Below are 25,157 nucleotides of genomic sequence, written 5' to 3'. Positions count from 1 at the left end.
ATAATGTAACCTTTTTTCATATTGAATGATTAATGAAATAAATATAATTTATATTTTCATTATTAGATCTGAAGATAATATCCAAAATTACTTTAAATAGATAATAATACCATAAAAATAATTTTATACTATATATAATAGTTTCCAGGGTTGGGCGTGTTGCTTGGGTTAGAAATATTTGCACCCATATTTGCCCAAATTTAACTCGGGTCTATTAAATTTACGCCCAAGCTTACCCATGTGAAATTTTTTGAAATATGTTGCCCATGTCCGCCCAACATTCAGGTTGGGCATGGGTTGAATGGGTTAACCCGACCCAAGTCCCACCCCTAGCGTTTACTCGTAAGTCAATATATCAAGCCAGGCTTACGGGCCTCAATGATCACCTTCACCACCGGTGATAAAGGTAATGATGGAATTATTTCACAAAATGTATTCAGTAGATCTCACGTTTTTCAAATCAGTGGTTTAAATCTCACGGCATATACCAAAATATAAGAGATGTGAAGTCACTTAAGAAAGATGAAGCTACTGCCACCTATTTAACCCTGGGGAAAGATGATATGAGTCTATCTAGAGCTAATACATATAGTGAGACCACTCAGTAGTGCAATGAATTCTTGTAGTCCAAAGCAGTCTCCAGTTCAACCCTCACCCACTCCATGGAAGGGTCTTAAATTATCTATTAGATCCAAGCACTTCGTACTACCAAAAGAAAAAGGTGGAGCAAAGAAAAATAAAAACAAAACTACGGATGAGACAAAAGAAATTTGGACTATCAGAATATATGAAATACCAAATACTTTACTGTTCTCACTTCTCACAGTTTATTAAATTCAAATGGGGGAAACAAACACCAAAACTGCTGCAATAATTGCCTCAACAAAATTTATCAACCCCTCAAACCAAATATAAACCTCCAACAACCTGACCTCCTTTCTTCTTTCATTTTATCATTACTCTTTTTACTATATTCATTATTATTCTTTCTTTTTCTTGTTGTACTTTCGTTCTTCTCTCAGGCACAATCACACCAAAATCCCAATACCGCTAAAATATACACAATTACACAACAATAACCTTTTAACCACTAAAACTCATGAACCTCAACCAAACACCATTGCATTAGCCACAAAATATGGGAAATGCATTATTCAAAAAGAATGGGTGATAAATAGGGAACTCCCATAAATCAGCAAACAACAGACCAGAATCAACAGCTCTCAGCAACCAATGCCAGCAAGAAACTAAGATGACATTATTGATTGCAAAGCAAGCTGTTGCTGAGGCTGCAAGGAGGACCAGGTTTGTGCCAGAAGGGCAGGTGGTAATGTCTGCTGAAGTTGCCTTAACAGATTAATCATCCGGCTGGAAGTTTGATCTGTTGCCAAATCCTTACCAGCACATAAAACCTGCAAGGATTCCAAAAAAAAATAGTGTATGATGGCACAGAAATTTGCACATGAAACCAGCCTAAGAACTGACGAAGGAGATAACTATGATTACAATGTCGCTCATGAGCAAGTTAAGGCAAGCAAAAAGGTAACGATGAAACCCACACACACAAAGAAAAATATACCTCGGCAAAGATGGCAACTATTTTAGGAAGATATTGATTATTCTGGCCTAGAAGCTCACCATCGGACCTGTAAATAAATGAAAATGTGGAAGATGAATCAACTGTAAGGGAAAGTAAAACAAAAGGCACCACGATCAATAAGTGCTTAAGTTAATCCAGAAAGCTCATAAATTACACGTTACAAATTTAAAAGACCAAGTCCTCACCCCTCAACCATCAAACAAAGCTGATCATGTACAAGTTTGGCCTCAACTAGATCACCTTTGATGGGTAAGCAACTTAACCAAGCAGGAACTACCTGCAAAACAATGCACCAAGACTTGAGTCAATGGGAGGAAGAGAACAGGTATCACCAAGGTTGTCTACTGTGAAAATATTTAACAAACGTGACATTAGTGTAAAAGATACTATGGGAAGAGTGGATAGACTCAGACATGGTAATAAGAGAAGAGCTCTTTATCAATTATCAAGAACTTTTGTAGCATTGTTCAATTCTGAAGTTATCTGTCCATTACCTAAAAGGCGGATCAAAGGAGCTGAGATTTTTTATCACGTCAATATCTTAACATCAGTAACAGTTTCGATCAATTTTGACAAAAAACATAATCACAAATATTTGAAGGACTAACCAATTTTAGGATATTGTGGTTAGTAAAGCATACAAAACCAACAAAACAAGAGCAAGATAGCAAATACATGTAGACAGATAAGTCATATAAGTACGATTAGAAACATGCCCCCACCATTTTGATGAGGAGAACCTACCAAACCATTACAGACAATGGAGGAATGAGAATTAATATATATATATATATATATATATATATATATATATAATTTAGAGTGGAGAACGGAAGAAGACCGAGTTGCATATGAATTCAAAGAATTACACAATACAATAGTACCTGTGCTGCATCAATACTATCACGATGGTACCGGCATATTTTCCCGAGAGCTGAAACAGCATTGTCATACGCCATTACATTCTCTGAAGATAGTGCATTAGGATGCCTTATTACAACATTTAGCCTGGAAAGGGCCTCTGGAAAGACAGTACAAATCAGTATATATACAGAGAAACCACATATTATAGCTTTTGAATTTATAAGTGCGAAGGAGAAAACTACCTCCCACTAAAGGCTTAAACCCAGATCCACCAAACTCTGCGCAAACTCCAACTCCATAAACAGCAGCCTGAATAAAATTTCCTATTAACTGGGAACCACGAGAGAATTAAGAAGCGAACAACCACAACTGTATCTAGTAACAAACAAACCTGACGAACATCTGAATCCTCATCATTGCAAGCTTCCAATAGGAAAGGAAGATAAGTATCATAATATCTGTTTCAAGGAAGTGTAGTATAGTATAAATAAAATGAAAGAAGATGTAATCTCTATGTCAAAATAAAAATAAGGGAATGCATACTTGAGAGCTGCTTCACGGCATTGTTCAGCTACATCATCAAAAATGCAAATAGCTATCCTTCTCTCATCGGGTGTTTTATCCTTACCCTGTATATCAAAAGGATAAGAAGAAAAAAATTATATATATACACAATGATTTGCCTTCAGATAGGTTAAAGTACAATTTGACCAGACATCGACCTGGTCAAAATCTATGACTGATTCTATGTTTGAAATAATACAGAGAATTCGATATCGATATGATTGACGTCTTTTAATAAATAACCTACCAACATAACCGTTACGTATGAGGAAAGCTCGTCAAAGAACGGCAAGAAAGAGGCCTTGAATGTTTTAATCAAAGCGCCCAGCAAACTACCAACCTGGAAAAAAGACATAACAGTGTTAGATAAGAAGCAGACACTAGACCTATTCAAGCTAGTTACTATAGCAGGAGTCTGAAATACAAACTTGATCAAACACTTCTTCTTCTTGCTCGTTTTCTTCTTTGAGCAACTCCCCTTCCTCAGCATCAAAATCCTCTGCCTTTGACCTCTCTGCCAAGTCTCGTTTTTTAGTTGAGCTAGCGGTGATTACTTCCTTTGTCACATCCACCACAGTTCTAACTTGGTTCTGATCAAGAAGCGGGCCAGAAATCTGAAATTTGGTTGGAAAAGATCATGAGAATAAGCCAGAAAGACACGATGAAATAATCAATATTTGTCAGCAATTTGTCAGCAAAGATATACAAAGAAAAAGAAAAAAAGAGTTTATAATGTCAATACAAGTAGGTAGTATGATAATTGTGTTTAATATAAATAATGATAATTCATGACAACTTGATACCCATAGAACAAAACAAACAGCATCGAATAACTATAGATAAATAATCAATCAACAGTGACCAAATGCAGCAAGACACTGGAATCTTGCAGATCTTCGAGATAAGACACCAAAAAAGATCAATTATTCATGCTTTCTAAACAAAGTTGAGGAGAGACGATCAAAGGTGTGGGATATGGTGTCAATCTCAATAAGACGAAAGATGTGGAGCGCAAATAGACCAAGTATCCAATGATAAGGAAAAAGATGAGAATGATTTGATTGTCGATCAATTATTGAAGATAGTACATTTCATGGCCTGTCATTTAATGGTGTTGTTCGTAGCTGGGAAGCCATGGGTACGTACATAGTGAGGTGGTGTTTTATTTAGGGTTTCTTGTACAGCTAATTTTTGATTTTATACAATTCGCCCTTATTCCTATAAAAAAAATACTTGATGCGTTTCTGGGAAACTTTAATCGCTTGAGATAGACTGATACGCACAGGGGTTGTAGAACAACAGCACGTAAAGTCAATACATAAAGCACAAGCATCAATCCCATTTGCATGCCATATATTTGGGTTTCATTGTGAAAAAAATAAACCTCAACTGTAATGACATACCTGCACGCATTCACTCAACGCGTCCAACATACATGCACAGATATCTGTCTCCGGCTCCTGCAAAACCGCAATTTACATAAACTTGAATAACCCAACTTGAACAGATAAAATCTGGATTGAAGAAGGGACGGACTGACTAAAAGAGACAAGCAATATATTCAAAAACAGAACGCTAGGATGACCTTGTGTAGAGCTTCCACTAAAGATGGTACAATATAGTCAGACAACTGCTTAACATAGGTTTCATTACGACCTTGTGCTTGCCCCTTCTCTACGGCTGATTTAGCAGAACGTAGTAGCTCCGGCATAGCTAGAAGAATAGAGTACATATGCTCAGATTAAGAAGATTTGTAATACTTCCAACACAAATAAAAAAGATTAGATAGCCAGAACACTAGGAAAAGTATCCATAAATGAATAAAGGACAATAAGAAAGACAAGCAAGTAAATTAATACCTGAAACAGCTGCCCTCCTAACTTCTTCATGGAAATAGAACTTCAGAAGTGGAACTAAAATAGGAGCCACCTGCATTTTCATGAACTGTAATTGATTAGGTCACTTTGGTTACAAATCTTGATAAGTGAAATTTTGTAGATGGAGACCAACCTGATCGATCCATGGATAGAAACCCTCTTTCAATTCATCCACATAGCAGCATAACATGTTGCATGCAGTAGCTTTCTCCTCCAAGACACTTGTCTTGATTCCAATCCTTTTATCACCAAGAGTAACTGTTTCGATACTGCAGCAGAAATGCATCCCTTATATATATGGTGTACAAGGCCAGATACTAGTAAGCAAAAAAGACTGTTTTTGGAGAAGCTTGCCAGAAATCACTCATTTTCCTCACTCACAGCCGCAATCCATTTTTAACTAATACACGGGACACAAGAGAAAGAAGAAGAGCACACATAGAAAGTAGACAAGAAATACAGTTGAATTGAGCAAGGAAGTTATGCTGACAACATGTATGCTCGTCATTGATAGTCAGGACCGATCAAGCCAAAACGTTACCAAGTTTGAATTACTTAACTTAAATGTATAACACCCAGGAAGAATAAATCATTTTGAGTGTAGCACCCAGAAAGAATAAATCCTTTGAGCCCATATTAGATGAACAAAAAATATTCAGCTCTTTTCCAATTTTGTTAAAAACAATGGGGCAAAGTATTATTGGCTAATCCAAAGAACAAAGAAATCCAGACCTCTTCCTATATATATATATATATAACTTTAGGGGTAATTTGATAAGCGGTATGAAAGTGCAGGGCCAGAATATCCTCTACTTACAAGTGATTTTTTTTAAAAGGGAAGCAAAAAGGCTGTTGTAATATAAAGAACTGCCAACGGCTAAAAGCAAACCTGTCATCATCTGATTGATCTATATCATCATCTGAGTCTGCAGAAGTAATGGTTAAATCAGGCTTAAGCTGAGCGGACTGAAGTAACGGGGGCATAACAACACTCATGTACGGGAGGAAATCCTGTCCAAGGCACTTGCAGAGCCTTGCCCATGCCTGCAGTAAACACAAGGAGTTCAATTATTAAAAATTTAAAAATAGAGTACAAGGTCCAAGCTTATTTAAACAACAGAGACATTAAGATCATACCTGTAGCATGTAACTTGTTGTGGGATCATCTGTATCCAATTGTGATCCTTGCAACGTCATAAGAACTTCCATCACCTTGTATTAGATAAAAACAAAAATCAGATTCATTACAAAAACAATAAATCGGATAATGGCAGTACACTAATTTTGCCCGCTACAATCAGCTAAATAACTACTACTCAATAATAATAATGCTGATGTTATTCTTAGTTTATTATTATGGAATCTGGTAGATGTCATAAAGATTGGGTATAAGTAGACTTGGCTGGGTATAGAAAACAAAATCCGAGGTAAGGAATGGGATTCTACATAGTGAGTTGGTTTAGGACAGGGTTAAGACTTAAGGGTTTCAAATTATCCTTATTTGACCTAAAGAAAAACAAAGACATAAATGTCAGTCGCAATGACACCAAAGGAGAAGTACATAGTGATGGCAATGTCTGAATGACATCCCCACAGATACGCAGTCCATCACTTTAGAGCCATAGGTGAAAAACATCAAGATAATAGAGATGACTCATGGCAAAATTAATGGTGACTCCTTGGTTGCCACTGAGCCAACTCGAAGCATGAAAACTGGATCTTAAGGCTTCAAGTTTAAAGTTGCCGAACACCTCAAATTATCATGTATATAACACAACACGTCAAAGGACTTGAAGAAAGAACAACACTTGGACAAGAAGTAATAGACCTACTCATATATAACTTCAAATTATTAAAAGAAAAAGTTGATAAAGAATCTGGAGTATAGTTGTTTTTTCATCAATAAAAAATTTGGGAGTATAGTTGTTTTGCCGATAAAGAATTTGGTGCCGACCAGTTTTTAACCCAGGTCATGGGTATCATCACCCAAAGACTTGGATGAATGCCAGAACATTAGAATAGTGACACTGGCAAAGTTAAAACTTGGATGTACCTGCTTAGCATCATCTCTGAACTTCTCCTTGCCAACAGCCATACCAACCAAACTAATGCATTCCATTGATTTGGCACGAAGCATGCGGTTAGACTTGTCAGTCGCATTCAGCAAGATAGCTTTGAGGTAAGGCATAACAACATCATAATACTTCTGGAAGTGCTCCTACAAGATGCACAAGCATATGTTTAAAATAAACATCACAGAAAAACATAAGGTACACAGAGGAGAAAGATTCCAACATGTAACCTGTGACGAATCAGCTACTGATGCTAGAGCTGTCAAAGCTCCCTCTTGAACCATTTGTTTTCCACCCTAAATCACACAGACAAATTTATTGTTAAGCCTCATTTTCTTTGAGGGGGTGGGAGTAGAGTGGAAAGTTAAATTCAACAATACCTGTAAGAGGACTAGCAATTTGCTTACTATCCCATCTAAATAAGGTGTTAAGATCTCTGAGGTGCAATTTTCGCTGAAATTGAGGACTGCGGAAGCAGCATGGGCCTGTGGCAATATAAAAGGTCAGAAGAAAAATAAATATAAGAAGGGATAATGCTTCTTATATACTACGAAGTAACAAGTAATTGCAGGGTATAAATATTGCTAATACTTCAAGTAGGTACAGAACAGACTGAGCAAAAGTAACCTATTGATAAGGTACGCCAAGCAGCAACTTAAAATGACTAACAGAAATCTAATAGATAATATCACTCTGAAAAGAAATTAAAGCAGTTGAATGGCCACTAACTTGTACTCGAGGACTCTGAAAATCATCCATAGCTGAGGCAAGAGCTGGTAGCACCCTTTGATGGTACTGTACTTGTAAATCAGGACCCAAATCTGTAGACAATTGGCCGATCGCGTTGATGGCTGCCCATCTAACACGGGGATGTGGATCTTGGAATGAGTTCAGTATCATGTTCACCACTTGCTCCAGAGTTTTAATCATTACCTAAACCATAGTAGGTCAGAGGAATTACAAAGACATGAAAAAGTGGAACTTAGAGAAACAAAAAACATTAGACTTCAGCACTACAAACAAATGCAGTGACTTAACAATGAGCACTACATCAAAGAAACAACATTAGACTTCAGCACTAAACTATGTTTATTGACCAATCGCAAGAACAATAAAGTAGCCTAACCTTTCAAAAGGGATCAAAACACAAACATCAAGGCCAACTAATAAAAGCAACAATCTGGGTAAACACAAACATTTAAAAAAAAATGAAATAAAGGAAACGGGTGTTAATACCTTTGAGCAACCTTCAGCTATTTGAGCAAGAGCGATAAGGGCTGCATGGTGTTTTTGCCACTCTGGTGCAGCTAAAAATACTGGCAAAAGCTCGGAAGCAACAGGAACAATTGTATTCCCTCCCAACGCCATAGAAAGTCGATCTAGACACTCCTGTGCAACGCCATAATTACTAGTCTCTCCAGCATCCTCATCATCTTCATTATCAGCATTATACCACAGAGGATCGTCCTCGATATCCAGCAACAAATTCATTAAAATGGCAAATAATCTACTAATAAATTGTGGCAATTTCCTCATCATCCCAGGAGCCCTTTCCCTCGCTTCGGCAAGAGTAACGACGAACTCAATTGCAAGGTGTCTAGTGCCTTCCTCCAATGATTCTGCCTCAGCAATCTGCAACATAGATCCCACCACATCAACCAATTGCCGCCTTAGAAATTTTGGCTCCGTTTCAGCCAACTCAATTAGCAACTCTAGTGCTTCTTGAGCAGTCGCCTCTTGACCAGAATTCAATGCCTCAGTCAAAGTTTTCATCATCACTGGTAGCAGATCTTGAAACTTATCCCTATCAGCCAGACTAGTCAAACACTGAACAAAATTAATTGAAGCTCCAAGAGCAGCGATTCGAACATCAGGATTTGAGGAAGAAGCCAAACACTGTAAGAAGACACTGTGAAGAGTATCGATATGAGGAATTAGGGTTTCCCCGATGTACTGTGACAATTGAGCAAACATCAATAGAGAAGATTCTTGAAGACGTGGAGTATTAGAAGTAACACACTGAAACATAAAAGGGAGAAGCTCTGGCCATTTATTTTCAGGTAAAATACCAGCAGCCAGTTCAGAAACTGTATCACATAACTTCTTTGAGATTTGTTTTGCTTCTTCCATTTGAACACAGATTAGAAGTTGAGATTTAATGGCTGATTGTGTTGATTGTGATAGACGTGGCCATAAGTAAGAATCATCAGGAGTAAGCTGTTTACGAAGAAGAATTGCAGACATACCTCGGATTTCAACATGAGAAGAATTTTGAAGAACATGAGCAAGCTTAAGTGAAAAGGCATCAGGATGATTTTGTTTACAGAGATTGAATAGAGTTTCAGCTTGTGACCTTTGTTCATTTCCTGCTGCCATGAGATGCGAAACTAGGGTTTCAAAGTGAGTTGAATCTGGACCTAAAATTGCAGCAATCTGTTGCTGATGAATCAATGAATTATCAGAATCCATTTTCTGAATATGAATTAGGGTTTGATTTCAAGGAAGAAATATGATTTTATTGGAGGAGGCGCTGTTTTCTCTATTGTTGTGAGAGAAAGAGACTGCAAGGGTTTAAGAAATACAGCTGTATTATATGATACAAAGCCCTACATGTACAAGTGGCATTAGCACATGTATCTGATCAATTTTTGGTACTACGATCTTGCCACGTGTGAGTTATATATTGGTACTGGCTTTACGAAAGGCATAGGATCAAGTTGTGTGATTATGATTTTTACAATTTGGGAAAGAAAATGGGAATATGCCCGAGTCTGAGCTGGCATGAGGGTGTAAATATGAGATCTCGGGAAGATTGATTTAGTGCACGTGACATTGATTATACTGTCACCAATTATAAGACAGTGAATATGATTAGATTTGGCAGGTTAAACAGCCAATTAATGAAAAACATGACAGTAAAACTTGACACATTTGCACGGGATAACACAGGATCTTATCTCAGAATTTGTCTTTAATATATATATATATATTGCCATTAGTTATTAATAACTTAGAAGGTTGCATTGAACTGCCCACAGGTCCCGACAAGAAGGACCAGATAAAGTTCTTCATTATGCTTTGGGAGCTTTTGCAACTAGTAAAAATATTGAACGGCCAAAGAACATATTCCCTCCCATCTTTTTTATTTTTTGATTATGAGACTAATGCGTAATTAGAGATTTAGGCACACAACAGCTCTACCATGGCTGAATTATGGTACATTAACCTTGTTTAAACATACCACTGGGAGATCACCCCCTGAGATTTGAAGTTAAAAACCGCTCCCTATAAATCCGATAATTCACTTCTTGACACCTGTATAACTTACAATGAGTATGTGGTCCATTTTTATTTCTTGACACCTGTATAATTTAAAAACCTGCCCCCTATAAATTCCGTAATTCACTTTTTGAGAAAAAGTAGGAAGTTAATTTCTTTTTTTTTAGCTAAACAATTGTGTAATAAAACAGTTTTTAAACTTTATTTTCTACTTTACATTATGTGTCAAAATATAAAGAAGGGACACATACTTGGCCCGACCACATCGTAGCCGCTGCCGTTAAAAACATTTTTAGTTATTTTCCACATGGACAATGTAACCCAGAGCTAGAAATCAGTTTAATGCATTCTTTTTGAAGGCTATTATTGGGGCGTCACATTCCATTAGAGGACGTCACCTAATGGACAAAAACGGGTCACCCAGAAGTAATATCAAAAACCCCTTATCTCAAATAATTTTGTAATGACCGAATAGCCCTTTAGTTAATTTTAATTTAATTTAATTAGATAATAATTAATTTCTACGGTTGGAATAAATCCAAACCTGGACGTAAAACCAATTTATACGGTTGGAATCAATCCAAACCTGGACATAAAATCAATTTCTACGGTTGGAATTAAAAGGAACCTGGACGTAAAACTATATGGAAATAAAATTCTATGGTTGGAATTAATCCAAATCTGGCCGTAAAATCAACTTTTACTGTTGGAATCAATCCAAACATGGACGTAAAACCAATTTCTACGGTTGGAATCAATCCAAACCTGGACGTAAAATCAATTTCTACGGTTGGAATTAAAAGGAACCTGGACGTAAAACTACATGAAAAAAAATTGTATGGTTGGAATTAATCCAAACCTGGCCGTGATTTTGTCATAAACTAAAATTACGTCTAGAAAAGAAGCACCGAACCTAGACGTAACACTAGCAGAAACATTACTGAAACCCTAATTTTATTTCAATTTCATTCAACCTAACCTATTTTAAGCACAAAAACGAGTAAACAAAGATAGGTTTGTTCGATTATTACCTTACTACATCATGGGTTTGTTCGATGAAATGAATTCAAATGGATTTACGACGAAGAGGATGGAGAGAAAGAGGAGAGGAGGAAGAGCAGTTGAAATGTGAAAAATAAAGAATACAAATTACGTTTTGTTTCTGTTTTTAAGTTTTAATTTTTATTAAAGAGTAGTTTGGCCAGTTGTTATTGAATCAAAAGTATCCCATAATCATATTTTTGGTCACTAAATATCCAAGTGAAGCCTCTCTATTCGATTGTGACACCCAATAATAGCCTTCTTCTCTTTAGTCCACTTCTTTTTATTTTGAATTGTGTTAGCTTCCCTCCAAAAAAAACCTAGCACAATAATTCTTTTAAAAGGACACTGGCATCCAAAAGTTACTGTTAAAGAGGAAAGGCACTTCCATTAATTCAACAGATGGACAAATTATAGTACGCTTTAGACAAAGATGAAGGCCATGTCAAACATCTAGGACTGACGTGATTAAGGAAAATAAACGAGGGAAAAAAATAAAGTTTAGGGACCAAGCACAGCAGCTTGTCGGTTGGTATTGGAAGCACGATGGAACAAAATTGGTTGGCTTGGGCCCGAAAAAACTATATTGCAGACTTTAGATTCCAATGAACTGTACCAATTACACTCGATTACAGGTACAGCTGCAATATATATTAAATTCCACGCCTACCTAAAACATTATCTTTTTTGGCTCATCCTTTTAAGGTACACCAATTTTATTGAGACACGGTGTTGAGAAAGTTGAGACTGATTAGGAAAGTTGAGACTGAGTATTGAGACACGGTGTTGAGACTGATTAGGAAAGTTGAGACTGATTAGGAAAGTCTTAGTTATACACGTCTCTTAGAGATTGTTTAGGAGAGTCTTAGTCCTAAAACATTATCTTTTTTGGCTCATCCTTTTAAGGTACACCAATTTTATTGAGACACGGTGTTGAGAAAGTTGAGACTGATTAGGAAAGTTGAGACTGAGTATTGAGACACGGTGTTGAGACTGATTAGGAAAGTTGAGACTGATTAGGAAAGTCTTAGTTATACACGTCTCTTAGAGGACAGGATTCCCTCCTTGTCCTCTACCTCTTCCAGGACGTCCTCTTCCTCCAGTTCTTCCTCCTCTGCCATTCTTTGGTCTGTCTCCCCACCATTCTGGATATCCAATGATCTTAAAAAAGCCATCATCTGAGTGTCCTTGTCTGCTGCAAGTTTTGCAGTACTTGGTGGGATCATAAGCACTATTAAGTAGGCGTTGATCAGCTTGCACTTTGAAGGCCATAATATTCTCCTGCATCTCTGTAGGTACTACTCCATCTCCAATCTTCAGGCGTTCTGAGTTCACAATGGTTTGATACGCAACATCTACAGACGACAATGGTTCCCTTGCAAGCAATTGTTCACGCAAAGAACTGTACACAGAATCTAACCCAATAAGAAAATAGTGCAAGAAATCTTCTTCTCTTAACATACTTACCTGAGATGCAATATTACATGTACACTGTCCACACTTGCATTGCGGTATCTTCATATAAGTCACCATCTCATCCCATATTTTGTTCAATCTGCCAAAATATATAGCAACTCCCTCTGTTTTCTTCTGTTTACAGTCACTTAAAGATGCTTTTAGTTGACATATTCTTGTTCCACTAACAACACAAAATCTTCTCTTCAGGTGTGCCCATAATAGACTTGCATCCTCATAATCTCCCAGGGTTGATCTTACCGACAACTCCAACGTGTTACCAATCCATGACACCAACGTTGATTGCACTGCTATCCATTCTTCTAACTGATCTGGATCTTCAGGTCGCTTGATGGTTCCATCAATGAATCCATATTTTCTCTTGGCTATCAGCGATCTTCTTATGGCTCTAGCCCATTCATCATAAATATTCCCTCTCATAACTATTGGAGTGATGATAGTTCCTGGTCCATCACTCGATCCTAAATGATATACATGATTCTTCTTCTGTGTATCATATTCCATCATCTTCCCTTTTGATGATTCAATCTCATTGACCATCTTTAGTTTTTTTTTTTTCAAAACTGGCTCTCGATGCCAAAGATAACCTGTAACCTAATTTCAGTCACACAACTTATTGATGAGATGAGTTGTATTATTCAGTGTACTAACAAATTATGTCTTATACAGGACCGGTCTACGAGGAGGATGATTGGAGTGGCTGAGAGACAAGGTGGACTATATATTTTCTGTGGTGTGCCGCATGTTGAAGTTATGGCTGTGCGTGAAGATACATATGAGTTGTGGCATCAACGTATGGGACACCCTTCAGAGAAAGTTTTGCAGAAGTTACAAGGTGTGAGTAGATTAATCAAGAAGAATAATGATGCTTGTGATATTTGCCCCCGGGCAAAGCATCGTAGAAGCAGTTTTTCTAGTAGTTTGAGTAAATCAGATTGTATTTTTAATTTAGTTCATATAGATTTATAGGGTCCCTATAAGATCCATTCATCATGTGGAGCTCAATATTTTCTGACAATAGTGGATGATTTTTCAAGAGGTGTTTGGATTTATTTAATTCAGAATAAAACAGAGGTTGAATCAATATTTCGTGAATTTGTTGCTCTTGTGAAGCGTCAATTTAACAAAGATATTAAAATTGTTAGAAGTGATAATGGAACGGAATTTAATGCATTGCGTGGTTATTTTAAGACTAATGGAATAGTCTTTGAGACGTCATGTGTAGGTACTCCTCAACAAAATGGAAGAGTAGAGAGAAAACATCAACATATAATGAATGTAGCAAGGGCTTTAAGATTTCAAGCAAGCTTGCCGAAATGGTTATGGGGAGAGTGTGCATTGACAGCAGCGTACTTGATAAATCGTACGCCTACACCTATCCTAAATAATAAAACACCATATGAAGTATTGTTTGGAAAACCACCTATATATAAACAGTTGAAGGTGTTTGGGTGTTTGTGCTATGTACATGATCAAAATAGTAAAGGAGATAAGTTTGCTAGTCGAGGACGGAGGTGTGTGTTTCTTGGCTATCCATATGGTAAGAAGGCATGGAAAGTTTATGATCTAGACACAAGAAAATTTATGGTGTCTCGAGACGTGAAATTCTATGAGACACAATTTCCATTTAAGACTGAGTTGAATGGTAAAACAGTTGAGACGGACATGATGGGGAGCTCTAGAAGTCATATAGCGACTGATGTTGTTGGGACTACAACTGAGACTGATCGTGATGGTGAAGAGTGGAGTGATGATGAAGAGTACCTATCCGCTGGCGGTGAAGAAACTGCAGAAAAACAGCGACGGACAGATGAAGATATCGCAGTGCAAACTGCAGCACCTGCTGAAGATGTCGCTGTTCAGCGTCAGACTACAGCGTCAGAAAGTCAGACAGTTGTGAACAATGATGGACAAGCCACAGATGCTGCTGTTGTGAATGAAGATTTAGGTAAGGGGAAGCGTCAGAAGATTCCCTCGAGTAGGCTAAAGGGTTTTGTGACACACACCATTAGAGAAAATAGTCCATCTCACTCTCAATCATCACAGTCATCATCCTCAGGTACACCTTATCCTTTGACATATTATGTTAGTTGTGACAGGTTTTCTGACATGCATAAAAATTATATTGCTGCATTATCTGCAAAGTCTGAGCCGAGGAATTTCAGAGAGGCAATGAAACATCCAGGTTGGAGGAAAGCAATGGCGGAAGAAATACGGGCCTTAGAAGAACAAGGCACATGGGATCTAACAGAATTTCCACCTGGTAAGAAAGCTTTAGGAAGTAAGTGGATATATACGGAAAAATATGATGAAAACGGGAATTTGGTGCGTTTAAAGGCGAGACTTGTGATTTTTGGAAATCATCAAGTTGAAGAATTAGATTACAATGAGACGTTTGCACCAGTGGCAAAGATGACAACTGTTCGTATGTTCTTGGCTGTAGCTGCAGCTAAACAGTGGTATGTGCATCAGATGGATGTGCATAATGCGTTCCTACATGGAGATTTGGAAGAGGAAGTATATATGAAAATACCACCAGGATTTGCTAAGGGTAATCCGAATATGGTGTGTAAGATGAAGAAATCGTTGTATGGCCTAAAACAAGCACCGCGGTGTTGGTTTGCGAAGCTATCAACTGCATTGAAGAATTATGGGTTTCGGCAATCGTACTCAGATTATTCTCTCTTTACTATGATGAAGGGAAAGATGCAACTTAATGTGCTGGTGTATGTTGATGATTTGATTATTGCAGGGAATGATCTAGTTGCGCTTACACAATTTAAAGCCTACTTGGGTCAATGCTTTAAGATGAAAGATTTAGGAAAGTTAAAATACTTCCTAGGTTTGGAAGTGGCTCGTAGTAAACAAGGTTTCTACATATGCCAGAGGAAATATGCGTTGGATATTATAATGGAGGCAGGTTTATTGGGTGCGAAACCTGCAGCATTTCCTATTGAAAATAATCATCGTCTTGCTTTAGCAACAGGAGATTTGCTTTATGATGTAGAAAAGTATAGAAGATTGGTTGGACGTTTGATATATTTATCTGTCACCAGACCAGATCTTGCTTACTCAGTGCATATCTTATCTCAGTTTATGCAACGACCTAGAATGGAGCATTGGGAAGCAGCACTTCGTGTGGTTAGATATTTGAAAAAGAATCCTGGACAAGGAATTCTGTTGCGCTCTGATAGTAGTTTAACCTTGAGAGGTTGGTGTGATTCAGATTGGGCAAGTTGTCCTTTAACTAGGCGTTCACTGACGGGATGGTTTATTTGTCTTGGAGATTCGCCAGTATCTTGGAAGACTAAGAAGCAACAAACTGTGTCTCGTAGCTCGGCTGAAGCAGAATATCGTTCCATGGCGGCGGCTACATGTGAATTGAAATGGTTGAAACAATTACTCAGTGATTTGAGGGTTTATCATACACAAGCGATGAGTCTTCTTTGCGATAGTCAATCAGCTTTATATATTGTGAAGAACCCTGTTTTTCATGAAAGAACAAAACATATTGAAGTGGACTGTCATCTAGTAAGGGATGCGGTAATACAAAAGATTATTCTACCTTCTTATACTCCTACCACAATGCAGTTGGCGGATATATTCACAAAGTCATTGGGAAAATCTCAGTTCCATGCTATTTTATCCAAGATGGGCATTTGTGACCTGCATGCTCCGTCTTGAGGGAGGGTATTGAGACACGGTGTTGAGAAAGTTGAGACTGATTAGGAAAGTTGAGACTGAGTATTGAGACACGGTGTTGAGACTGATTAGGAAAGTTGAGACTGATTAGGAAAGTTGAGACTGATTAGGAAAGTCTTAGTTATACACGTCTCTTAGAGATTGTTTAGGAGAGTCTTATATAATAAGACTTCTAAACTCGGTAACAAATCTGAGAATCCGAGATGTGTATGGAATGTACTAGGACTCTTTATATTGATCTAGAGATAGAGTCGTATTAGGAAGTTATTTCTTTCCCAAGTATGAATCATATATATAAATGATTGTAAAAGTGTTAAGAGAATAATAAGAAATATATCAGATTCTTAACAAATTTACAATTAAAATAAAAATACAAATTATTCAATGATATACAATAGCTGAACAATCTGAAAAGTAAAAGGGAAATAGATTATCCTGTTTAAGATAATCATCGGTTTTGTTCAAAGTGCAATTTGTTGAGGTGCAAAATTGGAGAATTACTTGATTTTATCGGTGTGAACTGTGAAGGTGCAGTGTCCATACTCTTTTTTTCCATTTTTTTTTGATAAATACCAGTACCATAACTATTAATTTTCTTTTGTTATTGTACACATGGAAGTACAGAAGTGAGGAAAGGTGCTACTGGCGATGCGACAAACAAAATACACCACTAATAGTTTGGGTTCAGTATTACTCGAGGTGGTATGCAGTGTACGAGTGAAATCCCTCACTGACTACCTTGGAGCTTTTTCTGAACCCGACAAAATACCAAACCAAACAGGATTGCAATTGCAAGATATGTAACACCCTGGAAAGTATGATATGGAGAATGCAAAAAAGAATCGGGTAGTAAATAGGGTAATGGACTACCAAACCAAACAGGATTATGATGAAAGAATCGATTGCAACACAAGCTGCTGTTGAGGCTGCAATGATGACCATGTATGTGCCAGAGTTGCTGGTGGTAATGTCTGCTGAAGTTGCCTCAAAAGATTAACCATGCGACCTGAAGTCCTATCTGTTGCCAAATCCTTACCCGCACATAGAACCTAATACATGATCCACATAACTTAAAATAAGTCGACGAAATGACTGGACAGCATATTTAACTACGAGATATAATTATATTAAAACCTCAGGGAAATACAAGTTGCAATCAGGTGTAGGATTGACCATGTACACCCACAAAAAGAGAATTTACCTCAGCAAAAACCGAAACAATTTTAGGTAGATATTGATTATTAGGGCCTAGAAGTACTCCATCTGACCTGTAAATAAGTGATAAAGGGGATGTGGTCCTATTAAACTGAGGGAACTAAGATATCAAACCAGAGAAACAGAGACAAGTAAGATCAAGAAAAACTGCTTCAGCTAAAATGTTGTAGACATAGAACAAGATAATGCATGTCCTTACCCTTCTACCATTGAACAAAGCTGATCATGAACAACTTTAGCCTCTATTATGTCACCCTTAACTGGTAGGCAACTTAACCAAGCAGGAACAACCTGCCAAACAACACAGAAGGGTTTCAGCCCAAGAGCACAAGTTACAAACATGATAACAATTATCTGGTGACTTACTGCATTCATATAAAGGAACAATTATCTGGTGACTTACTGCATTCATATAAAGAAAAAAACAAAGAAGTTGAGCACTTATTCACGTGGACAACCAATATTTTTAGCAGAAACAAAGATTCAGACAAACTGCCAGCAAATACATTCAGAGTCATGTGAGAACAACATAATTGTAGGTTGTGTTCAACAAAGCATACAAATGCAGCAACATATGAAAACAAACGAATAAAACCTAGAAAGCACAAACCATACGAGTAAAATGCTACAGTGATCTTAATATTAAGACACTACCAAGATAAAAATCAGGGTTCCAGTAGTTTGTCTTGTTCACCAACAAAAACAGAATACCAAAAAGGGTGAAAAAAAAATATACCTGAGCTGCATCAATACTTCCAAGAGCTGATACAGCATTGTCGTATGCCATTACATTCTCTGAAGACAGTGCGTTTGGATGCCTTATCACAACATTTAGCCTGGAAAGGGCCTCTGGAAAGCAATTAAAAATCAGTACACCTATATAGAACTTGTTCAAATTCTAAGTGTTAAACATGAGCAAAACAATTAAGGTACCTCCCACAAGGGGTTTAAACGCTGATCCACCAAACTCTGCGCAAACACCCAGTCCATAAACAGCAGCCTGGAAATAATGTTATATAAAATAAGAGTATAACACCCATTAGAAAACAAAATAGTAACAGAAAACTTTATAAGATCAACTGCAGTGGTGCGAGTATAACCAAAGATCAAAGAGGGAAAAAAAGATCAAATTTTGGGTTTAATCTGGTGTGTGACGCTACGGTGGAAAGACTAAATTTGGTCAGACGTACATTATACGTTCGCCTGGTGTGGGGCGTAGACTATACCAACGCTGGGAGATTCTAAAAAAAAAAAAAAAAAAATGAAAGAAGTGGGGTGGAGATATAAAGCCCGCCCCACTAAAGTTGTTTTGAAAACAAAGAATGGGGCGGGGTATAATGCCCGCCCCATACAACGCCTGATGTGGGGCGTGGAATATACGTCCGCCTCATGTGGGACGTAGACTATACCAACGCCTGATGTGGAGCGTAGACTATACCAACGCTCGACTATATTTGGGTTTAGTCTTGGTCCCAGACCAAATATACTCTGGGTTTTAGTCGTCGATCAAAATTTGATCGATAGTACGTTCCACTACGTTTGTTCAAAAGATCAAATATTTGGGTTTAATCGCCCACTGTGGACGCTCTTAGACCTAGTAAAGACCAAACCTGGCGAACATCTGAATTTTCATCATTACAAGATTCCAATAGGAAAGGAAGATAAGTATCGTAATATCTGTTTCAACAAATTGTAGTGTAAATAAAAGGGGATAAAACACAATACGTATGAGGAAACTAACATCTGAAAGGGTAGGCATACTTGAGAGCTGCTTCATGACATTGCTCAGCTATATCATCAAAAATGCAGATAGCAATTCTTCTCTCTTCGTCTGTTTTATCCTTACCCTGTATATCACAAGCATGGAAATATGAGCAGTAAATAAGAGAATTCGACTTCAAATAAGTACAGCAAGCAAGGTAAAAAATCAGGCAAATATCGCTGGTCCTGAAAACTCCAATAGATATTCAGAATGGTCACATATAGTATCGAGGAGGTATTTTATCGAATGACCTACCCACATAGGCATTAAATATGACGAAAGCTCATCAAAGAAAGGCAAGAAAGAGGCCTTAAATGTTTTAATCAAAGTGCCCAGCAACTCGCCAACCTGAATGGAGCAAAAAAGAACTATGACGTGTGAAACAGAAACAAGGTTTAAACTAAAGATATTTCGCTAAGAGTTCGTAAAACACGAACTTGATCAAACACTTCTTCTTCTTGCTCGTTTTCTTCTTTTAGCAACTCCCCTTCCTCTTCATCAAAATCCTCTGCTTTTACCCTCTCTGCCCTTTCTCGTTTCCGAGTTGAGCTAGCAGTGATGACCTCCTTTACCTCATCAACAATAGATCGTACTTGACTCTCATCAAGAAGCGTTCCAGAAATCTGAAATGTTCAATTGGCTGTTACATAAGAACGTGAAAATCACCCAAAACTTTATCAATCAGAGAAAGGATAAAACGATTTTTTTTTATTGGAAGAAACGATTGAATATCTATTCTCTGCTGGAGATCTGGCTGTAGGTTGATCTAAACACATGATTAAAATAATACATGTGGTGAATTTTCTTTCGATGGTGAAATGAAGCAACTCAGTCAAGTGCACGTCTTTTCCCAATGAAAAACTATTAGCAATGACACCTTGATACCAAATGGAAAGAGAGAAAGACATGATATCAATGAAGAAAGATTATTTGGCTGCACAATTCCTGTTGAAGGAGAACCCACATTTGTTGTCTGATAAGACTATAAAAAACTTAAAGTTGTCTGATAAGACTATAAGAACTTAACGAGTTGCATTTGTCTTAGAAGTCTGTTTAGAATTTGGGATATATGGTACCATACCCCATCGGTAAGAAGCAAACTTTACTGAAGCACGTTAGTGAAAAAGAAAAACAACCTGATTTGCAGAACTCCAAAGGTGATGACCAATCCAGAAGTAAAAGAATATGCATAACAATGTTATCTCTAATGGTGCTGATCAATGCTATTTTCAGCTCAAGAAAGTCGAACAAGGAAACAAAACAATGTACTGTTTTATGTTCATCCATGCCTAAACTGAATGTCAACTTAAAAATCACAGGTACAAATTGCACCTACATGCTTTAGTTTTGGATTTTATCGACATCACCGGATATGTCATACCTGTATGCATTCATTCAAGGCATCCAGCATACTTGCCCAAATTTCTGTCTCAGGCTCCTGCAAAATCAGTTGCGGTTCAATGAAATTTGAATGACGGAATGATAACAACAAAACTGAAAAGATATTGCAAAACAACAAACCAAACGAGAATGAGATCTGTTCAGTAAAAAGAGGAAACAAAAAAGAAGACCTTGTGCAGAGCTTCCACCAAAGCGGGTATAATGTAGTCGGACAATTGCTTCACGTAGGACTCATTAAGACCTTGAGCCTGCCCCTTCTCTATAGCCAATTTAGCAGAACGTAGTAACTCCGGCATAGCTGGGTGAATAATACATTGCCCGCATTAAGAAGCAATGCCTCAGAAACGCGAGAAAAAAAACTCATTAGAGAAAAATGAATCATCAAAGATCATGTACCTGAAACAGCAGCCCTCCTAACTTCTTCGTGGAAATAAAATTTAAGAAGTGGAACCAAAGTAGGAGCCACCTGCATTTTAGATCAGGCGTTAAGATTACATTTAAGTCTGCTACAAACCATATATATTGAAAATGAACAGTGCATTCAACCAACCTGATCGATCCAGGGATAGAATCCCTCTTTCAGCTCATCTGCATAGCAGCATAACATATTGCATGCAGTAGCTTTCTCCTCCAAGACACTTGTCTTAATTCCAATCTTCTTATCCCCAAGGGTAATTGTTTCAATGCTACAGACAAAAGAAAACAGTCACTTGAATATATGGTACACAGACAAAAACACATAAGCAAGAAACGCTTCCATGAGAAAAAAACCTTAATATTCTGGTGAGAACAGCCATTTTCAAGTTTTGCTGGCAAGAAAAAACTTATTAATGTTTATTTATTCTCCTTATCCAAGATAGTGTTTGAATCATATACATAACTCGTACACAGGGGACACTTATTTCCTTTTGTAAGCATCAGGGTTTCTTAGATGCAAAACAGTAAACTAGAGAAACAGAACAAAGATAAATCGAATAGAACGCAGAATTGAACCAATACGCAAGTAACTTGTTTAGGTTAAACCCAACTCTCTTCTATAACTTGTTTAAGAAAATATTATAAAAAGTCTGTCGTGTAAGCAGAACTACAGAATCACAAGCATCATCCCATATTTTTTATCTGTGAGGAGAAAAGAAACACTGGGAAGAATGTGAAGTTGTCTAGATTTAAGTATCTAACAGATCAGGTGAAAATGACCTATTTGATCTTGATCTTCAGAGTACTGATCTAATCAGAGTTGCAGGAATTATAAAGACGGAGACAAAAACCATCCATGGATGTAGGCCTTTAAGACTGAACCGTGTAAATCAAGTATAACCGTACAAGTGTGTAACTAAGTCTAAATGAACTCAGAAGCAGGAAATTTGTAGTTTCTTTCGGGTGGATACTAAAATTTCCAAAAGATTTTATTTACTTTTTAAAAAAATTAAAAAATCCAAAAGATTTTGCTGTACTCCTCAGCTTGATCACAACTCGGCCTAAAGAACAGGACAACCCAGAAATATCCATCACTCCAAAACGAAAAAAGGAACTCCAAAAGACAAACCTTTCATCATCTGATTGATCAATATCATCCTCCGAGCCTGCAGAGGTAATGGTTACATCTGGCTTAAGTTGAGCAGATTGAAGCAATGGAGGCATGACAACACTCATGTACGGGAGAAAATCCTGCCTTAGGCACTTGCAAAGTCTCGCCCACGCCTACAATATTTTTAAGGAATTACTTTTCAGCAATGATGAAAATAGCCAAGAAATACTGGGTTCAAATTAGATAACTGGAATGATAATTTATACTTGTAGCATGTAACTTATAGTGGGATCATCTGTCTCTAACTCCGATCCTTGCAATGTCATAAGAACTTCCATAACCTTGCATGAGAAAGAAAACAAAGATGAAACTGTCAGAGAAAAACAAAAAAGTAAAACAAGTCTCAACCACTACATTTAAAATCTATATATGTCTTCGTAACAATGACAAAAGTAAGTGTCTTCCCAGGCACAGTTTGTAGGTGCACCAGAGAGAATTGGTTTAAGGGTTCCAGTGAACAGGTTGAAGTCCACCCCTGTGGTACTGTCTCTGTACAGCATGCATGTAGACGCTAAATCATAACTGGCAAATTACACATACATGCATACCTGCTTGGCGTCGTCTCTGAATTTCTCCTTGCCAACAGCCATTCCAACCAAACTAATGCACTCCATAGATTTGGCCCGTAACATGCGATTGGACTTATCAGTTGCATTCAACAAGATAGCTTTGAGGTACGGCATAACAGCATCATAATATTTTTGGAAGAGCTCCTACAGTTTCCCATACAATGTCAGACACAGAATCACAAAGGAAATACAAAATAAAATAGAAGCAGAATCTTAAAGGTACCTGTGATGAATCAGCTACTGATGCTAGAGCTGTCAAAGCTCCCTCTTGCACCATTTGCTTTCCATTCTAGATTGATCAAATTGTGCAATATTACTGTTCAGCCTCGTTTTCATGGGAAGAAGATAAGTGGAAATTTTAAAAAGGATACCTGTAAGAGGACAAGCAATTTGCTCACTATCCCATCCAAGTAAGGTGTTAGGTTGGGTTACTGTAATTGATGATCTAACGCACAACTTGTATTATTTCAATTATAAAGATAAACAATATAATGCGGCAAATGAAATAACACAGACACCAGAAATTTCGTTAACGAGGAAACCGCAAATGCAGAAAAACCCTGGGACCTCGTCCGGATTGAACGCACACTGTATTAATCCGCTACAGACACTAGCATACTCTAAGCTAACTTCGGACTAGACTGTAATTGAACCCCAATCAATCTCCCACTGATCCAAGGTACAGTTATGCGCCTACGCCTCTGATCCCAGCATGATACTGCGCACTTGATTCCCTTAGCTGATCTCACCCACAACTAAGAGTTGCTACGATCCAAAATCGTAGGCATTGACAATAAACAAATTTGTCTCACACAGACAAGTCTATCAAAGGATCAATCTGTCTCCCACAGATAAACTCTAAAGATTTTGTTCCGTCTTTTGATAATAATCAAGGTGAACATGAACCAATTGATAATCCGGTCTTATATTCCCGAAGAACAGCCTAGAGTTATCAATCACCACACAACAATCATAATCGTATGGTAGAGAAACAAGATGTTGTGGAATCACAAACGATGAGACGAAGATGTTTGTGATTACTTTTTATATCTTGCCTATCGGAGATATCAATCTCAAACCAATCAATCTGATTGCACTCGTACGATAGAAGATGCAAGATCAGATCACACAACTACGATAAAAGTAGTATAGGTCCGGCTTCACAATCCCAATGAAGCCTTTAAGTCATTAACCTGGTTTTAGAAGAAGAAAACCAAAGGTTAAAGGAGAATCGACTCTAGTATGCAAACTAGTATCACACGTAAGGTGTGGGGATTAGTTTTGCACAATACTATATGTCTCCTTTATATAGTCTTTCAAATCAAGGTTTCGCCTTGGTCAGAAAGCAAACAATATCCACCGTTAGATTAAAACCTGATTTAGATTCAAGATAATATTTCTCAACCGTTAGATCGAAAACTTAGCTTGTTATACACAAATTAAATGCACGCTTCTAGGTTTGTTAACCGTACCCAAACATGTGCACTTGTTGGTTCAATAATAGTTAACCAAAAGGTTAGCCATATGAGCATTTCATATCAACCATGTTCTTCTTCACCATAACTAGTCCAAATGACTTCACATGAACTAGTTAGAGAGTTGTTCAATTGCAAGGAAATCTTATGTACTACACAAGACACAATTGAAGCAAAGATGATTTGATTCACTTGAATCGGTTCATGAACTTTTATAGCCATGGTCTGCAAACTGCATTCCTTAGTCTTTTTAAGTTTAAGTTCAGAAATCATCTTCAGATGTATAACCTTCTTAAGTTCGCATACTAGGTTCGAGGACTTAAGAAACCGGGCAGAGTTCACAAACTCCAGCAGAAAATCTCGGTAAAAGACCTTCCGCCGGTTCGCGGACTGGGTTCGCGGACGCATCTAGTTTGTCAACTCCAGCAGAATTTCTCGGGATGAGAAGTTCGGTAGTTCGCGGACTTGGAAACAAGCCATTCTTCCGGTTTCTCTTGATCAACAAAGTTCGCAAACTTTGGTTCAAGGAATAGGACTTATACATAAATGTGTTTCCACAACAATGCTTATGTCCATCATTGGTTATGTAATCTAAACTCTTATTTCAATCATTGAAACATTCTTAGAGGACGTTATACAGTTGTCACACTATTTCTCGTCAAACCAATTTTC

At 37.5% G+C, this 25,157-nt stretch overlaps 2 protein-coding genes across 2 annotated transcripts; both read right to left on the bottom strand.

Annotated features, from left to right (window-relative positions):
- Window positions 1-755: 755 nt before the first annotated feature.
- On the bottom strand, window positions 756-9,533 carry LOC113320402 (importin-5-like). Its single transcript, XM_026568316.1, has 20 exons — window positions 8,214-9,533; window positions 7,707-7,910; window positions 7,358-7,462; window positions 7,208-7,273; window positions 6,959-7,123; window positions 6,043-6,117; window positions 5,795-5,949; window positions 5,039-5,174; window positions 4,888-4,957; window positions 4,614-4,741; window positions 4,432-4,488; window positions 3,457-3,642; window positions 3,276-3,368; window positions 3,008-3,093; window positions 2,856-2,922; window positions 2,707-2,773; window positions 2,485-2,621; window positions 1,786-1,877; window positions 1,580-1,646; window positions 756-1,412 (listed from the first exon to the last, which is right to left on the bottom strand). Exons 1-20 carry the CDS (start codon window positions 9,444-9,446, stop codon window positions 1,248-1,250), a joined length of 3,354 nt encoding a protein of 1,117 aa, XP_026424101.1. The 5' UTR covers window positions 9,447-9,533; the 3' UTR covers window positions 756-1,247.
- Window positions 9,534-17,051: 7,518 nt separating this feature from the next.
- Window positions 17,052-23,432, bottom strand: LOC113322895 (importin-5-like; the record flags this gene model as incomplete). The annotated part of the gene is made up of 18 exons (XM_026571078.1): window positions 17,052-17,524; window positions 17,677-17,743; window positions 17,890-17,981; window positions 18,427-18,539; window positions 18,624-18,690; window positions 19,301-19,367; window positions 19,452-19,537; window positions 19,708-19,800; window positions 19,890-20,075; window positions 20,834-20,890; window positions 21,024-21,151; window positions 21,250-21,319; window positions 21,404-21,539; window positions 22,400-22,554; window positions 22,648-22,722; window positions 22,990-23,154; window positions 23,234-23,299; window positions 23,382-23,432. Coding segments are annotated over 18 exons (1,839 nt in total), but the record flags the coding sequence as incomplete, so codon positions are not given.
- Between the last annotated feature and the right edge of the window lie 1,725 nt (window positions 23,433-25,157).

Source organism: Papaver somniferum, chromosome 11 (assembly GCF_003573695.1).
Source record: "Papaver somniferum cultivar HN1 chromosome 11, ASM357369v1, whole genome shotgun sequence".
NCBI lineage: Eukaryota > Viridiplantae > Streptophyta > Magnoliopsida > Ranunculales > Papaveraceae > Papaver > Papaver somniferum.
The sequence above is the reverse complement of the archived record's forward strand: the minus strand, read 5'-3'. Positions and strand labels throughout refer to the sequence as shown.

Coding starts and splice junctions, on each gene's coding strand:
- LOC113320402 (XM_026568316.1), bottom strand. CDS start 9,446: ATGGATTCTGATAATTCATTGATTCATCAGCAACAGATTGCTGCAATT. Junction 4,742..4,887: donor TAGGAGGGCAGCTGTTTCAG/GTATTAATTTAC, acceptor CTATTCTTCTAG/CTATGCCGGAGCTACTACGT. Junction 4,489..4,613: donor TAGTGGAAGCTCTACACAAG/GTCATCCTAGCG, acceptor GCGGTTTTGCAG/GAGCCGGAGACAGATATCTG.